Raw genomic sequence first — 18029 nt, 5'->3', positions numbered from 1 at the left:
GGTCTGTCCCTTGACCATCAGTCAAACTCTCCACAGGTTGTAGCCCAGCCTCCTCCAGGAAGCCCACAGGGAACATCTGAGGCCCTGTAGCCCCTCGGAAACACCACAGCACCGAGCTGCCCTATCCACGGTCCCCACTCCTTGAGCACCTGCTCTGGGTGCCAGGGCCTCTGCTGGCCTTTGGAAGACCAGGATAAATGCCCTCAGATGCCCAGATGTCATGTCATGTCATGTCATGTCATGTCATGTCATGTCTTCCTGCAACTAGCAAGTTTTCCCACCTCTTACCATCGTTGCTTTTACATTTAAAATACATTTTACTCATAACCAGGGAACCTAGTTTTAGCCAAACTGCAAGCACCCCTAAACAGTTTCCATCAGACTCTTTGATCAACTGAAGCTAGTTTTGTTTATTTGTTTTAAGATTTTATTTATTTATTTGACACAGAGAGAGAGGAAACACAAGCAGGGGGAGTGGGAGAGGGAGAAGCAGACTCCCCGCTGAGCCGGGAGCCTGATGCAGGGCTCACTCCCAGACCCTGGGATCATGACCTGAGCCAAAGGCAGACATTGAACCAACTAAGCCACCCAGGCGCCCCATCTGAAGCTAGTTTGTTGGTGATCCCTTCCCCAACACAACGTTCAAGCTGGAGCCCCACCCAGCAAGGTGCAAAGTGAGAAAGTTGCGACCGAGACCCCAGCATTCAGATGTTCTGACAGGCCCATTTCCTGCCATGTGAATTCTCTCCTGTGTCCTTGTCTGCCCCCTGCGCAACAGTGATTCACCTCGTCATTTCACTGTGAGTCACCAGTCTCTGGTAACTCAGCTTTCCAAATAACCAGTGATCCTAACAAAAGCTCACATAAGGGTGTTGTGATGTAAGCAAACACCTCTGTGTGCAGCCATGGGGAGAGGGCCCTGGCCACAGGTATAGCCCGTGCCCCAGGCAGGGAGGCCTTCTTAAAGAGAGCAGAAGACTCAACTCACGGTCCTTACACAACTCACAAGTTTATTTGGCCTAAATAAACGTAATCTGAGAACATCCATCTCAACACGCCTAAATACTATTTCTCCTCCCAGAAAGGAGCTTAAGATACAGGGACTTGGTTTGCATTGTGTGTTCTCAGGTTAGGCTCAGGAGGGGGTTTGTCCTGGCCTCTGCTAGCCTGGGCCTAGCTGTCACAGTAACCCCAGGTTCCCTTCTCTTTTTGGGGCCTGTACTTGGCCTGAGTCTCCCAGTCCAGGGCTCCTGTAGCCTGCTCCTGCTCCTGGAGTACCTGTCTTCACTGCCTCTCTCCTCTGTAGCCCAAAGAGAGCAGCATTCACAACCGTGGGGCCCTGGGCCAGCCCTCACAGACAGCTTCATTCTAGAACACCAGCTGCCACCATAGGCCCTTTCCCAACTGGCCCGGCAAGGGTTACTCCTGTCCCTGGAAGCAGCTCACCCAGGGCACGGGGAGAAACTGACGCACAGCTGGCAAATGGGTAGGAAGTGCTCTCCCTTGCACCCTGCCAGGAGGCTGAGAGCCCTAACGAAGGCAGAAAGAGACACTGGCTATCCTCCCCGAGATATCTCCAGGGGCCCTGGCCCACCAGGGAGGAGGAAGAAGGGGAGACCATCATTTGTCTTCTCTTTGAGGCTCAAAGGTTTGGGTCCTCATTCTCCTGGTCTGAGGCTGCCTCATCATCGTTTGGAGACTTCTGAATCAGAGACAGAGAAACCCAGTCATGGACTCATACTGTCCCCCAGGGCCACAGCCTAGGGGCCAGCATCTCCTTCCTCTTGCCCCTGCTCCCAGCAGAGCCAGAGGAGGCTCTGTCACCCCTACCCCACAGTCCCTTGGCTGTCCCTACGTCCTAGTTCCCAGGCTTCCCACGCCACATGACCCACCATCAGGAGACTCCCTCTTACCAGGCTGAGGCCCCTGCCCCTCCCCAGGGCGGCATAGAAGCTCAGCACGCGGGGGTCACAGCGAACCACCGTGGGATCAAAGTCCAGCACACGCAGGCCCTGCAGGCTGCGGGCCCGGGAAAGGGCCACGTAGGCCTGGCCACTGGCAAACACACGGCCCAGAGAGATCTCCACGCAGTCCAGGGACATGCCCTGGGGGAAATGGAGGAAGGAGCTAGAGCACCTCAGCTGAAATCCCTTGTCCACAAGAGCTTGACTCTCCCTACACTGGTCCAGCAACTGCCCCTGGTTCTCTTTAGCCAGTCCACGGATTCTCAAGGCAGAGACAGATTGACAACCATGGGCTGTCTGAGTAGACACAGTCCAAGAGACACAGATCGAGAATTACAGTAGAGGGATGGGGGCAAAGGAAAGGGCTCAGGCCTGGGTCAGACAGGCATGGAAATAAATCCTGGCTCTTCCTCTCGCTCTCTGGGTGACCTTTGGACAACTTACTTAACCACTCTGAGCTTTGGTTTCCCCTTCTGTAAAACAGGACTGATTATGACATCGGTACCTCATACAGTTGTCAGGATTAAATTTAACATCTGGTAGTGGCTCAGGAAATGGCAGGAAAGGAGATGACAGAGGGAAGAGTATGTGTCTGGGAAAGGGAGAGGAAGCAGGATGGGAAATGCACAAGAGAAAGGCTAATGCTTCCACTGGTCTGGAGCTTTCTGTCCAGGGCAAGCTCAACCTCCATAAAGCCTTCCAAAACCCCCTTCAACATGCTCCAGGCCTGTCCTGTCCCCCGTCTGCCCTGCCCCGTCCCTGCCCCCGCGCTGGCTGCTCACCTGGCTCTTGTGGATGGATATTGCCCAGGCCAGCTGGAGGGGCAGCTGCCGCCGGCTGAGGAGCTGGCCCCCAGTAGCCTGCACTGTCCAGCGGTCAGCATGGATGACCTCGGTGACTCCGCACAGGAAGCGCACCCGGGGCAGCCCTGAGGGAGGCGTGGGGTGAGAGCAGGCCTTACCCCTTCATCCTAGCTTCTCCTCGCATGTACCCCAGGGTCGCTGCAAACCCAAGCAGTAGGACTGGTCTCCCATCGCTCACCTCTCCCCTCGGTCTCGAACCCGACGACCACCCCCCGGGCGCCATTCACCAGGCCCCGGGACACTGCTAAGTTCTTTACTAACATCACCTGCAAGGGAAAGCGAACTTGAGGCACGGAGAGCCGCCCATCCCACACCTGGCCTCAGCCCCGGCAGTCACTGCGGGAACTCCAGGCGGCTGGGGGCGCTCCCGGAGAGGCACTGAGTCCTAATCCTTAACTCTGTCACCGGCTGACTATGACCCCTGTGGCAAGCTGCTTTATTTTCCCCGGTCTCAGGTGCCCCTAGTGTCAAAGGGGAATGACATTTGCTGTTTGCCTCAGGAGGGGGTAAGGAACAATAAGGTAATGGACATCACAAGGCTCTAAAAATGACTGTGTCTGTTATGGCGTATGTGTATAGGCCGACATCGTGAGGGAGAGCCCCAGGTCCTGTCACCCCTCTCCCAGCCCCTAAGCGCCCTTCAGAACCTGAGGAGAGTCTCCCATTTGGCCCAGCCCAACATCATGGGAAGAAGCAGGGCTCTCTCACACCATAAAGATGCAGAAACTGAGCTTCAGCAAGGGAAAGGGGCTTGTCCAAAGCATTGTTGCTGGTGCCCCAGGCCTAGCAAGAAGAGGGCAGTGGGAGGCTGAAGATAGGAAGGCGGGTGGGAGCAGGAGGGAGGGAGTACACTGAGGTCGCGGCTGGGCCCTCTGGCTATGGAGCTGCCTGGGCCGAGGGGAAAGACCGGGAAGCCCAGGCCCCCCAGGTCTTGGCTCTGCTTCCCACTCACCTGGGCCCCCAGCTTTAGTTGAAGGATCTGGCTAACGGGACACTGGGCATCCAGGGTCCGGGCTTGCTCAGGGTCACTGTCCATGGCCTTAAAGCTGTGTACCTCACCTAGGAAAAAAGAGTTGGGCAAACGGATTACAAGTCACTGACTTGTGGCTCAGTTTCTAAAACCATGTATTAGACCAGGGTGTAGAAGGTGGTAGTGGGGACAGATCAGGCTGGGGCTTTGGAATCAAGGGCCTGGGTTCAAGTGTTACTTCCAGTATTTATTGGCTCAGTGACCTTGACCTGTTCAAGGTCACGCCTCTCAAAGTCACAGTTACATCTGCAAATGTAAGGGCCTTTATGGCTAGAGAGGTTGGGGGCCTAAATATCCAAATGGCCCCAAGGGCCCATGCTGTTGGGTGGGGGTGGGGGACCGATACCTGCCTGATGGGCCCTCCCAGCTGGTCTTGCCCAGCCCTGGGTCCCTGTTCACCTGGCAGTTCCCGCAGTCGCCTCTCATTGGTGAGGGCCACATCATCCTGGTGAGTGCAGAGCCTTGTGGCCACAATCCCATCTCGCCCCACCTTGTGGGAGGCTGTGGCCTGGAGCTGGCGGGTCACTTCATCTGAGCACCTGTAGGGGCTGGGCTATCAGGGCAGAGCCCACCTGAACACCAGGAAAGGCGGGGCACGTGGCTGATATGGCCCAAGCAGTAGGCCATGGGTCAGACTTGGGGATTAAAAAGGGGCACCAGGCCAAAATGTGCTGGCCCCCAGGCTGGCCAACTTGCCTTTCCCCCCCTGGACCCCAGACATGGGGAATGATCATGGGCAGGCACCCTTTCCTGTGAATGGCCCCAGGTAGGAGCTCGCCACTCTCCCACCACAGTGCTCCTGAGGAAGTTGGATATGACAAGTGAGCACAGGCCAGAGGTTCAGAGGACCTGGACAAGGCACTGATGTTGATACCCTGTCATACTGGTAGACTATAATCAGACTGGCCTCCAGGCTACAATCTTCTAGCCTCTTGCTTGCTGCCTTGGGGGCAAAAATCCAGCCTGTGTTTCTTTTCTTTATTTCTTCCTTTCTTTTTTAAGTTTGGTTATTTATTTGTTTATTTTTATTTAAATTCAATTAGCCAATGTATAGTACATCATTAGTATTTGATATAATGTTTGATGATATTTATTTATCTATTTAAGTAATCTCTACACCCAATGTGGGGTTCAAACTCCTAACCCCAAGATCAAGACCCACTTGCTTCTCTGACTGAGCCAGCCAGGTGCCCCTAGACTATGTTTCTATCTCAAGCCTTCATCCACGTGGAAAAGCCTGGGTGCAAAAGCAAATCACATGGGAGAAGGGGGAATAACTTAAGACCTCCGTCTCTCTTTGCTCTGCCACTCAATCTTCCTCTTGTCCCCACATACGCGGGTGTGTGCTGTGTACCTTCCTAGCTGCCTCATATGTCTGTGACAGGGGTCCCTAAGCATAGAAAGTCCCTCACTACCACCACCTCCTCCCCCCATCCTGTCCCAATCTGGTTTTCAAGGACTACCTGGTCTTCCGCCTTCCTGGCCTCCTGCATGCTGGCACATTAGAGTAGTCCTGGCATTTCAGCTTTTTGTCCTAGCTGGGGTGGGATCGTGCCTGCAAACTCTCTCCCTCACCAAGTGACCCCACAGGCTCTAAGGGTGGAAGGAACTTGGGTTTTAGAGCCAGGCCAGGTTCAAATCCCAACTTAGTCACTGGGGCAAGTCACTTCACCCTTCTGAACCCTCTGTTTCTGCATCTATGAAATAGGAGTGTTAACATCTCTGATTTCTTCTTGTGTATCTATGTGCCCATATTCCCTGACACCTACTCTATACTGGGTGATGGGGACCCAACCTTGGAGGAGGCAGGGTCCCAGTGCTCAGAGAGTGACCATCTTCTATGGGGCCATGAAGCACTTTTCCTCCTTCTCTGGGCCCCTGTGCTCCTCCATGACCCATGCTTGAATCCTCATCCCATGGTCCCTTCTCTGTTCACCAGTGCCCACCTTCCCAGCCTGACAGACTGCAGCAGAGAGATGAAGGTCTGGTCTGCCTGCCTCCGCACCTTGGTCAGCTCCAGGGTGACTGGGACACACCTTCTCCAGCTCTTGGCCTGGTGGGGGGAAGGCAGGGGTTTCAAGGAGAAGAGCAGACACTCTGGGGGGGGGGGGCAGGGCCAGAGGGTGAGTGATACCTGAAAGCAGAACTTCGGGGGCTGGGAGCCCTTGGTTACAGGTGGCAGCTGCAGGAAGTCCCCACAGATGATGAGCTGGATCCCTCCAAATGGCTTGTCCTGCTGCCGGACAGCTCTGGAGAGGAGTACCGGGTACTTTAGGAGCTGGGGCGGGAAGGTTCCATACAGAAAACCACCAGAACCCAGCGCTTATTGCATTTACTGACCTGGCCACCGCTTCCAGCTTGTCAAACAGGTCTGCCTCCACCATGGAGATCTCATCGATGACTAGCCGCTGGCAGTTCAGCCAGCCCTGCCTCACAGCTGGACGCTGGGCCAGGGCCACACACTGGGCCAGGGGAGCCTGGCCTGAGCCGATGCCTGCAAGTGATACTATTCGGCCTGACACCCTAGCCCTGTCCCAACCTTGACACCCTCTCCCTTCTCACAGGCCTGGCTGGCTTCCAGCTCAAGCCCCTGAGGTCCCCGCTTACCTGCAAAGGCATGGATGGTGGTACCCCCGATATGGCAGGCTGCCACCCCAGTGCTGGCCGTAGCCACAGTACCTGTGGGAGGCAGTGAGCCCAGGATACGCTTCAGCAGATAAGACTTCCCTGTCCCTGGGCAGAGGGTAAAGTCAAGGTCACCAGCTCCTCCATCTTACCCCATCACTGCCCCCCCACACACTGCCCCCCAGTACCTGCACTCCCAGTGAAGAAGATGCTCTGGCCTTTCAGGACAACCCTCAGCACAGCAGCCTGTTCCTCAGAAAGCTGTGGTTTGGTGGGGGGCAGGCTCAGCTTCTTCACAGGCAAGGGCCACCCTGGGGCTTCCTGTGGGGGGACAGGACCGTCTCAGGGCTTCCTACTACTATTAGGCATTGCCCCTCCCTTCTTAGCCTGGGTGCCATGCTGGTAGCCCTTTGTGTCTCTGCTGGTTTCACTCCTTGAAGCCCATGCGAAGCTTGGTTCCCCTGGAGATCTTACCAGTAACTACTTGGGGCCAGGTCTCTCCTCGAGGAAGGGATCATGGCTGGGTCTCCACTGATCCCTGGTGCCCTGGTGACTGCCCTATGTGGGTCTAGATCCTCCCTTGGTTCCCTCCCCTGGTCTCCCTAAATCTCTTGGTTCTCTCATAAGGTCCTTCCTTCTCACTTCTCTTCCTGTCACAAACCTGCCTGCCTCAGCGCAAAACCCTGCCTGGCCAGGGCCCTTTCTTGCTCCTTCTTCTCCCCAGCTTAGTCTCAAATCCCTGTGGTCTGTGACCCATCTGCCCCAGTTCACAAGCACTGCAAGACCTTCCAGACTTTGTCCACCCGAACTGATCAGACCTGTTGGCGGCACCTGACACTGCTGACCACTTCTCTCCAAAAGCTCCTCTCCTTCTCCAGGCCCAGCAGCCTCCTACCTTTTCTTCTGAAGTCACCTTTCTAGGCCTCCTTCTCTACTTTCTCTTTTACCGTGACGTAGGCCCTCTTTTCCTAGTCTAGCTTACTCCGGGACTGCACTCAGGAACACACGCACAATTCCCACATCCCTGTCATACTCAGATGTCCGATGGGCATCTCCTCTGAGATAACCAGCAACCCCCTCCCATATTGCCTCCAGCTTCCCCCCTAAACTGGGGCCTCCTGGGTCTCTTCCACCTTAGGGGCACACCCACTCCCTGAGGCGTCCCCCCTTCCTGTCCTCACAGGGCTGGGCTCGGCTTGAGCCCGGGGTTCCGTGGGTCGCTTCACGGGCGTGGCGTGCGGGACCCGGGTGGCCACCGCGCGCCGCAGCTCCTCGGGCTGCACGGGGCTGATGGTGACGAAGTCGCGGGGCCGCGGGCCAAGCAGCTGCGCGCGGGCGGAGGCCGGCCCGGGCCCCGGGGCTGCGGCCAGCTTGAGGCGCAGCGTGCGCAGGAAGCGTCGCAGGCGGTCCGGGGGGCAGTCGGAGAGCAGCAGCTGCACAGCGCCCGCCCCGGGAACGCCGTGGGTGGGGAGCCGCAGCGTGCTGCGCCCGGCCGCCGCGAAGCGCGTGAAGAGGCGCGCCGCCCGCAGAGGGAAGCAGCGCGGCCGCCCCGCGGGCCCAGGCGCCTGCAGCCGCAGCAGCAACTCGCGGCGCTCGTTCCGTCCCAGGCTCAGCTCCGCGGTGCGTAAGGCCTGGCGCTTTCGCGGCTGCCCGCCCGGGCTCAACTCTTCCACAGCCACGCGGCACCGCAGCTCCGCGTCCTCGAATTCCGCTGGCGCTGCCTGGGTGCCCGACAGCATCGCCACCGCCTCCGCAGATCTGCAAAAAGCCGGGAGCTCAGGGGTCACGAGGACTCAGTGGACCTAATAGGGGGCCCGATCAAGGCCACATAGGGTCACGGAGGTTGTCACCGGTAACACAAAGAGGTCGCGGAGACTGTAAAAGGGACCTGGGGTCAACCGAAATTCACGTAGACTCCCCTACACAGTAATTTCCAGAGCGGTGATGCGCAGCGTCAAATGCACCCAGGAATGGGGAGCCTCGGCTGTCGGACCAGAGCTGCGGAAGCAGGCTCCTGAACAAAAAAGAAGCCTTCTTCCAAGAAGCCCAGGGAGGGCAAGGGAATCCTGAGTCCTCTCCCAAGGAAGCAGCGGAAGCTCAGGTGGAAAGATGAGCAGGGACCTTCTGTCTTCCAGATACTTTCAGTGGTTTGTAGGCAGCCAGGCCAATCTCACTATTCCCCGTGTACGGAAGTGGAAACAGACTGGGACAGGTTACAACGACTCGTAGGAGTCAGGGTTAGTGTGATTCCCAAGCCCTGACTCTTCCCATCTCCAAGGTGGGCACTGGGTGGTGAATATTTGGCTAGAGAAATCACGGGGGACCCAGGGGCTCGGGAATCCATGTTTCCTTCGTCTGACCCACTCGTCTGCACCCTCACGCAAAGACCCACTGAAAAACCAGACTCTCTGTCTCCCACCTCTGCGATCGCGTGGACACTCACTTGCACCGGCACTCGGACGAACACGCTGAACAAAACCGGCCGGCTAAGGAACCTCGGACAGTCTGAACTTTCAAATACTAGAAGTAGAAAATCACCCTATTACGGGCCGGATCTTTAAATTCTCCAGCCAATCAGAGGCAGGGGCGTGACAACGGGCGTGTCTTGCGTTGGGTTCAAACTCCCAGAGCTTGGGCTGTACCAATCGCACCGCGGTGAAAGGAGGCTTATTGTGGTGGGCGAGCATTACCAAAACTCATGCACCAGTGGGAGAGGTGGGAAGGGGCGGAGGGCAGCAGCTGAGCCACGCGTGGTGTTGTGTCACCCAGTGCGGCTTGAAGATTTGCTTTTAGAACGCTGCCTCCAACGCACTTTTTCCCGGCTCTAGCCCTCACACAGCGGCTGAACTTGGCCTTTGGAAAGAACTGCCTCTGATCCCTCCCACTCGTGTTTACCTTTACTTGGCGGTTGCCCACTCCTGGGCCGACTACCCCAAGGCCTGCAGCTTCGGTTGCCTAACCATCACCTCAACCCCCACCCCCGCTACTCTTTCCACCCTTCTCTGCCTCTGTAAGGGTCATTTTAGGCAATTGTCTCCCACAGGGCTGAGGCATTCCAAGACCTGTGCCAGGTGCTCAGGGAGTACAAAGAAAGCATGTGAGCCTCTGTCTTCAGGGAATTTGTATCCCTTTTGTTGCACTGGATGCTCAGAGAATTTATTTTTAATTATCTTTTCTCCCCCCTCACTGAAGCTTGGAATTACATAGCTGGAAGGGATCTTACAGGTGAGTCAGCCTCCTCATTTATTGGACTGCCCTCATTTTTCAAATGAGGAAACCAAGGCTTCAACAGATTTTACCAAAAGTCACATAGCTTGCAGATAAGCAAAACAAAGCCTTGAACCCAAGTCTAACCTGGTGTGAGCATCTGCTGTTTACTGCACCACACTGCTCCTAGGTGGCTAGTCTAGCTTCCTGAAGGGAATCCCGGCCTGGACTGGAATCTCACTCAGCTCCTGACAGCTGGTGCAGTGCCCCAGCCCTGCCAGTTAGAGGTTCCTCTGAGCTAGTTTCGTTAATGTCTCAAGCCTTTGTTTCCTCATATATAAAAATGGTGAGAGACGAACATGTGATGATTGTATAGCTCTGTGACTATACTAAAAACCACTGAATTGTTTGCTTTAAATGGGTAAATTGTATGATATGTGAATTATATCTCAATAAAACTGTTAGGAAAAAAATCAGGAGGAATATTGTTCCTCTTAGGTGCTGTCTTGACATATGCGTACCCAGGGGCATAGGGAAATTTTCAACATGACTGTGGCAGGCAGAATAATGGTCCCCCTAAGGTGTCCCTATCCTAATCCCCAGAATTTATGAATATGTTACCTTGCATGGCAAAAGTGATTTTGCAGATGTGATAAATTAAGGATCTCGAGGGGGAAAGATTATCCTGGATTGTTTGGATGGGCGCAATGGAATCGCAAGGGCTCTTATAAAGGAAAGGGAGGCAGGAGAGCCAGAGAAGGAGATGTGGTCAAGAAGCACAGATGAGTGTGAGAAACAGAGGAAAATGTGTAGATGTTACTGCTGGCTTTGATGATCAAGGAAAGGGCCATGAATCAAGCCATAGAACACAGGAGGTTTCTGGAAGTCGGAAAAGGCAAGGAAGTGGGTTCCTGCCCGTTGGAGTCTATAGAAGGAACACAGCTCTTGATTTTGGCCCAGTGAGACACGTTGCGGACCTCCAGAACTCAAGATAATAAATTTGTGTCGTTTTAAGCCACTAAATTTGTGGTAATCTGTTAGAGCAGCAACAGCGCTAAGAAACAAGTACAGTCGGAAAGTGAAAGAGCCGGGATTATGAACCCAGGTCTGTTTCCAAAGCCTCTGTTGTCTTCTCCCATTACCCTTTGCTTATAACTGGCCCGGCACACTCACAAACAACCTACTCCCTTCCCCTTTCCCTCTGTGCAGTGCCCCAGACTGCCTGTAGAGAAGGCAGAGACACTTCCACATGGATTTTTTCCCCAACATTTTCTTTTCTTTTGACTTTCAAACTTGAAAAATAAAGTACAATATACATAAAATTTACCATTTTAGCTGTTTTTAAGTGCACAACTCATTGCCATGAAGTACTTTCAAATGCTGCATAACCACCACCATTATTTCCAGAAAATTTTCGTCATCCTAAACAGAACGTTTGTACCCATTAGACAATAACTCTCCACTCCTTTCTCCTCTCAGCCCTTGGTAACCCCAACATTTTATTTTGAAAATATTCCAACATATACAGAAAGGTTGAAAGAATTTTACAGTGAACACCCATATACCCACCACCAAGATTCTACAATTAATATTTTGTCGTATTTATCACATGTCTAGTTAGCTGTCCATCTCAACATTTATGAATCCATGTTATGCATTTTAAAGTTGCGGACAACAGAACATTTCACGTCTGAACACTTCAACATGCATAGCATTAACTAGTTTATGCTTTTTTTCTTCCTTAAGTAGGCCCCATGCCCAATGTGGGGTCTGAACTCGCAACCCTGAGATCAAGAGTTGCATGCTCTACCGTCTGAGCCAGGCAAGTACCCCTATGCTTATCTCTCTGTCTGTTTGTCTATCTATCTTAAAAATATTTTACTTATTTATTTGAGAGAGAGAGGGCACAAGTGGGGGTAGCGGCAGAGGGAGAGGGACAAGCAGACTCCCTGGTGAGTGAGGAGCCCTATGTGGGCTTCCATCTCAGGACCCTGAGATCATGACCCAAGCCAAAGTCGATGCTAACTGACTAAGCCACCCAGGCGCCCCTATGCTTATCTTTTCTTTTTTGCTTATCTTTTTATTTTATTTTATTTTAATTTATTTATTTTTAAAGATTTTATTTATTTATTCGACAGAGATAGAGACAGCCAGTGAGAGAGGGAACACAAGGAGGGGGAGTGGGAGAGGAAGAAGTAGGCTCATAGCGGAGGAGCCTGATGTGGGGCTCGATCCCATAACGCCGGGATCACGCCCTGAGCCGAAGACAGACGCTTAACCGCTATGCCACCCAGGCGCCCCTGCTTATCTTTTTAATGTAAACTTTACATATGGTGAAATGTACAACTCTTAGGCTTATCATGAGAAGAGTTTTGACAAATGCAGATATCATTGCAGCCCAAGCCCTTATCAGGATATAAACTGTGCTGTCCAATATGGTAGCCACTAGTCACATGTGGTTAATTTTAAATTCAAATTAATTAAAATTAAATGAAATTTAAAATTCATTTTTTTAAAGATTTTATTTTTATTTATTCGACAGAGAGAGAACACAAGCACAGGGAGCAGGCAGAGGGAGAGGGAGAAGCAGGCTCAGCGAGCAGAGAGTCTGATGCAGGGCTCTATCCCAGGACTCTGGGAGCACAACTTGAGCTGAAGACAGATGCTTAATGACTGAGCTTAATGACTGAGCCACCCAGGCCACACTTCAAACGCTCAATAGCCACATGTGGCTAGAAGCTACTGTATTGGACAACACAGATTTAGGACATTTCCTTCATTGCACAAAGTTCTAAGAACATTATCATCACCTAGAAAGTTCCCTAATGTCACTTCCTACCTAGTCATTCCCCATCCTCAATCCTTAGGCAGCTCTGCTTTTGATTTTGTTTTCACCACAGATTTAGTTTGTTTTAAAATTTCTTATAAACGGAATCATACAATATGGATTCTTGTGTGTACAGGTTTCCTTCACTGAGCATGATTTCCCCAAATCAAATTCATGTATGTTGCTTTATCAGTAGTTGGTTCCTTTTTATTACTAGTAGTATTCCATTGTATGAATATACTAGTTTACTAGTTTATCCATTTTCCTGTGGATGGATATCTGGGCTTTCTATGGATTTATTCTTTACTTTTTAAGAAATAAATACCTCAGTGAGAAATTACTGGGTCATCAGGGGTAGCACAGTCCATTAAGTCTCTGACTCTTGGCTCCCGCCCAGGTCGTGATCTCAGGGTAGTGGGATGGAGCCCCAAGTCTGGCTCCATGCTCAGCACGAGTCTGCTTAAGTTTCTCTCTTCCTCTCCCTCTGCCCCTCACCCCTGCACTCTCTCTCTAAAATAAATAAATCTTAAAAAATACTGCCGGGTCATTGAATAGGTGTACATTTAGGTTTATATGAAACTGCCAGAGATTTTTCCAAAGTGGTGGTTTGTAGGAGTAGCAACAATGAGTCCTTGTAGGGAAAGGAATGGAATGAATAACTGGATCGGGCTTAGCAGTTGATTAACGGTCCCCAGGCTCCGCCCTCTTCCCCGGTCCCTGCGCCGCGGTACCGTCAGTTGGATCCTGATTGGTCCGGGGAGGAGGGAGGCGGAGCCAGAGGGCTTTCACTCTGGGGCCGGACTTCCTCCTTCCCGGCTTTGGGCAGTCTTTGGCATCCTCAGAGTTCTGCTCAGTGCTGCCGGGGCAGGGTCAATTAGCAAAGAAGCTCAGCCCTGCTCCCGGATCTCTCACCTAACCCCAAGCCTGCTTTTAACGCAAGCTCTCAGGAGGAACGAGTTTTCGTCATTATGAAGTTTCCTCCTCGAGAACTCTTTCCATAACTCATGCGCTCTCTTTCACCAGTGGTCTCAATTTTAATCGCTTCATTAATAAAAACCAACAGTGACATTAATAGCACAGGACTGAGCGGTTTACAAAATGCGTTTTGGACCGTAACTTCATTTGACATTTAAAAGAGCCTTTACAGGGGTGCCGGAGTGGCTTAGTCGGTTAAGCGTCTACCTTCTGCTCAGGTCATGATCCTGGAGTCTCAGGATGGAGCCCGGGGTCAGGCTTCTAGCTCAGTGGGGAGTCTGTTTTTCCCTCTCTCTCTGCTCCTCCCTCTGCTCCTTCCCCTGCTCCTGCTGTCTTGCGCGCGCGCGCTCTTTCTCTAAAAAATAGTCTTTAAGAAAAAAAAAAGTCTTTACAGCCCTAAACTTACAGGGAGTCTTGCAGAGATGCTGAAAGGGTCTTCCAGCTTCCAGAGCACTACTTCACCTGGCATTGCTTCATCACCAGGTAGCTGACACTCATTTTATTAAACCTCTGGTACAGGTGACCCTCCCTCCTTGAAATCCTCTCTTCTCTTTCCACAGCACACTTCCCTTGTTTCTTCAAACTTATTGTCTGTTCCATATAGGTATCCTTTGCTAGCCCCTTTTCTCCACGGAGACCTGTCAATGTGTGAGGACTTCTTTTTTCTTTTTCTATCTTTTCCAATCCCATGGCTTGATTATCAGCTGCATGCTGATTCCCAATATTATATCTCTAGCCTGCCTTTCTCCCCTGAACTCCCAACTCTGTCTCTGTTTGTCCTCCTGATATCACTCACCACACAGATTTCTAGCAGACATGTGAAACTCACTTTCTCCAGAACAGGTTTAATCTCCTTCTCCAACACCATATAAACCTGTTTTTCTCCTGTCTTCATCTCAGTATATGCCCCACCATTTAGCTCAAGTTAAAAACCCACATCATATATATATATTTTTTGAAGATTTATCTATTTGACACAGAGAGAGAGAGTACATGCAGGGGGAGCAGGAGACGGAGAAGCAGGCTCCCCACCGAAGAGAGAGCCTAATGTGGGGCTTGATCCCAGGACCCTGAGATCACGACCCAAGCCCAAGGCAGACGTTTAACTGACTGAGCCACCCAGGTGCCCCAAAAAACCCACATCATATTCTTGATTCCTTCTTTACTTACCACATCTAATCCACCATCAAAACCTGTTTCTGCCTCCAAGAGGTATTTTGGATCATTCCCTCCATCCCCACCCCACACCGTAGAGCTAGCAGCCTGTCTTCTCTCCCTGGATTACAGTAGTAAGTCTCCTAATGTCACTGGCTTCCTGGCTTCCACTCCAACCCCCTACAATTCAATCCTTTCTCCAAATAGCAGCAGATGGGATCTTTTCAAACATATAAACACATTTTGCTACTTTCAAGCCCTCGATGCCTCTCTAGGCAACTCCTCTTAGAATAAAATCCATAGTCCTTACCACAGCCTGAGACCAACTCCCTCCCCTTCTTCCACTGTGAACTCAAGTCTACCACTTTCTTCCCTTACTCACTGTGTCTCTGTCACACTGGCCTTCTTGGTGCTCCTTGTATACCCAAAGCCCATCCCTATGCCCAGGTCTTTGCGCTAGTTTTTTTCCTCTGCATGAAATACCTTCCTCCAGGGTGTCTGGTTGGCCCAGTCTGGAAAGAATGCAACTCTTGATCTCGGAGTGGTGAGTTCAAGCCTGAAGTTGGGGGTAGAGTTTACTTAAAAAAATAGGGGTGCCTGGGTGGCTCAGTCAGTTGAGTGTCTGCCTTCAGCTCAGGTCACGATCCCAGGGTCCTGGGATGGAGCCCCGAGTCGGGCTCCCAGCTCCACAGGAAGCCTGCTTCCTCTCCCTCTGCCTGCTGTTCCCCCTGCCTGTGCTCTCTCTCTCTGTCAAATAAATAAATAAAATCTTTTTAAAAATAATAATGAAAGTATTTGTTTGAAAGAAAAAAAGAAAAGGAAATACCTTCCACCTCACTCTTTTTGGGGCTGTCTCTGTCTCATCTTTCAGGTCTCAGCTGAAATATCCATATATTTAAATATATTGTGAAATGATTACCACAGTAGGTTTAGTTAACATCCACCATCTCATACAGACCCAATAAAAACATAAGAAAACATATTTCTCCTTATGGTGAGAACTCTTAGGATCTACTCTCTTAGTATCTTCTCTATATACCGTAACAACAGTACTAACTACAGGCATCATGTTGTACGTTATATCCTAGGACTTATTTACCCTATAACTGGAAGTTTGTACCTTTAACCACTTTCCCCTAACCTCCCCTACCTTACTCTCTCTCTTTTTAAGACTTTATTTAAGAGAGAGTGAGCAAGTGAGAGAGAGGGCACAAGCAGGGGGAGACGGAGAAGCAGACACCCCACTGGGCAGGGAGGCTACACTGAAGTCACTCCAGCCCTTTGTCTGGGAAGCAGCTCTCATCACACACTGTGTACTCTTTCATCAGAGCCTTTCTGAGGACTTGTCTGCCGTCCTACTGGCTCTGCAGCCCTCCAAGGCAGGGCCCAGATCCTGTGTGGCCTGGTCATACAATGCTGCCAAAACATTTAGTAGAGAGCACAGAGTCTGGAGTCGGGCAAGGCTTGAATCCTTGCACCACCACTCACCAGTCAAGGGACCTGAAACAGGTCTAAGCCTTGGATTCAAGATCTGTTCAATGAAGATAACAATTGTACCTATCTCGTGGGTCATTATCCACTTTTGTGAAGATTAAATGAGGTACATGTGAGGAGTTTAGTACAGTGAGCAGATGACAGAGGCTCCCTAAATTATTTTGAGTGAACAAATGCCAGGATGAAGTATTGGAAAGCACCCCACTTCAAAAGCCCTCAATAAATTTTGTTGATAAAATGGTGTACATGCAAAACAGACTCCAGCACGTCCACAGCCAGAAACTTTCAATGACTTCCCCTTGTCCTGAGGTTAAAATACAGTCCTCTCAACACAGCCAAGGCCCTTGCTACACTGAGCTGTCTGCTTCTCCAGTCTGGCTGGCACGCACTCTGGCACGCGCACACACACACACACACACACACACACGGTTTCATGCCTCTTTGCCATGCCTCTACTCTCCCCTCTGCCTAGAATGCCCATCTTGCCCCTTTGTCCTGGTTTTGGTGCTCTTCCTACATACATTTACCCTCACATTTAACATATGGTTTTTCTCATCTGTTTACATGCCTTTCTCTCCTGATCGAGGACCGGGCCATTATCTTCCAGCCATTAGTGTAAGGACTGACAAACAATTAAGGCAAATAAAATATTTGTGTTGAATGAATGCATGTGGTGTGGAGGCAACAACTAGAGGGCCGGCATGGGCTGGGCTGGGGAAACTGATGCCAAAGTGCCTGTCAGTGGCTCACTCCCAAAAGTGACAGAGAGCTTGCTGGATATGAAAACTGATCTTACCCCAACCATGAGCTGCTTTTGTGCAACAACATGAATTCCCCAGGGTCTCTGGTCTCCTGCAGGTGGAATCTGAGTTTCCAGATACAGGATCTTCTGAGTCCTGAGTCCTGGGGTGCCCAGCTCTGGAGAGGGAGTAAACCAATATAAACCATATTGAGGGAATAAAACCATGGGGTAGCTGCAAGAGGTTGCCACATATATTGACTTTCTCAGATCCTTTTAGATGAAGGAACCCAGGCCGAGGCATAAAGAAAAAGTATGCCCCCATCTTCCTCCCCCTTGGGCCTCAGGCTACCCTTTTCCATGCAGGGCTGTAAGTGGCTTAGGGGCCTGAGGGCCAGCAGAAGGCAGTGAAAGGGAACTTGGTCAACTGGTGCAGCTGCTGCTATAGCAGCCAGAGCCAAAGGAGGTCACCACTGATCCCACATATACTTAATTCTTCCTGCTGAAGCAAGCTTGGGCAGGGCTGGTTAGGAGAGCTAAGAGCGAAGGGGCAGGGACGGTGCTGGCGGCTGGGATGTAGCCAGTCACTTTCTTTCTCTGGCCCTCTGTTTCTCCAAATGTAAAATGAGGGCGCACGGTGTTAACACTCCACTCCCAGCAAGGCTGTCCAGGCTGCAAGATCACCGCTGGATGGGGGTGGGAGGTGGAGGGTGACCCTCGGATATAGGAACCAGGGAGAACAGCTCTGTGCAACGTCCAACGAGGGCAGGAGAACACTGCATTTGGGGACCCCTGAGAATCAGCGGTAGACCCCCCCCCCCAAGAGACCCCGAGGTCCAGATTCCCAGCCCCAAGTCTTCCCGTTACCCGATCACCCGGACCGGACGCGACGTCCGGGCCCGGCCCTGCGAGGAGGTTCCTGGGAGAAGAGGACCAGATCTTCGCCACTGCCCCAGCGTCGGGGAGGAAAGAGGAGGAGCCTCTTGGTGCCCCCATCTCTGGGCAGCCCAGGACCGCGTGGGCCAGACCCGCGACCCCTGCCCTCTCGAGTCAGGAAACCTCAAAGGAGCAAGCCGCCAGAGCCTGGGGCGCTTGCTCGTCCTGCCCCACCCCGGTCCCGCCCTCCGGCCCCGCCCGCGTCCCCTCCCGT

At 52.0% G+C, this 18029-nt stretch overlaps 1 protein-coding gene across 4 annotated transcripts; it reads right to left on the bottom strand.

The window, feature by feature from the left end:
- Positions 1 to 989: 989 nt before the first annotated feature.
- Positions 990 to 18006, bottom strand: PIF1 (PIF1 5'-to-3' DNA helicase). Of its 4 annotated transcripts, XM_045810651.2 has the most exons (14): positions 17747 to 18006; positions 16937 to 17058; positions 7664 to 8240; positions 6671 to 6803; positions 6465 to 6590; positions 6198 to 6351; positions 5992 to 6106; positions 5804 to 5910; positions 4257 to 4396; positions 3780 to 3886; positions 3006 to 3093; positions 2747 to 2892; positions 1914 to 2105; positions 990 to 1702 (listed from the first exon to the last, which is right to left on the bottom strand). In XM_045810651.2, exons 1-14 carry the CDS (start codon positions 17873 to 17875, stop codon positions 1643 to 1645), a joined length of 2196 nt encoding a protein of 731 aa, XP_045666607.2. In that variant the 5' UTR covers positions 17876 to 18006; the 3' UTR covers positions 990 to 1642. The 4 variants fall into 4 exon arrangements, with proteins under 4 accessions (XP_045666607.2, XP_087712984.1, XP_087712985.1 ...); XM_087856858.1 differs by having other exon boundaries at positions 990 to 2105; XM_087856859.1 differs by lacking the exon at positions 17747 to 18006 and adding an exon at positions 8926 to 9002 and having other exon boundaries at positions 990 to 2105; positions 16937 to 17693.
- Between the last annotated feature and the right edge of the window lie 23 nt (positions 18007 to 18029).

The sequence above is a fragment of the Ursus americanus genome, chromosome 28 (assembly GCF_024610735.1).
Source record: "Ursus americanus isolate L20-20 chromosome 28, mUrsAme1.1.p, whole genome shotgun sequence".
Taxonomy (NCBI): domain Eukaryota; kingdom Metazoa; phylum Chordata; class Mammalia; order Carnivora; family Ursidae; genus Ursus; species Ursus americanus.
This window is presented reverse-complemented; position numbering and strand designations above follow the sequence as displayed.

Coding starts and splice junctions, on each gene's coding strand:
- PIF1 (XM_087856858.1), bottom strand. CDS start 17,875: ATGGGGGCACCAAGAGGCTCCTCCTCTTTCCTCCCCGACGCTGGGGCA. Junction 8,241..16,936: donor AAAAGCAGCTCATGGTTGGG/GTAAGATCAGTT, acceptor GGCTTTTTGCAG/ATCTGCGGAGGCGGTGGCGA. Junction 4,397..5,803: donor CAGTCTGTCAGGCTGGGAAG/GTGGGCACTGGT, acceptor CAGCCCCTACAG/GTGCTCAGATGAAGTGACCC.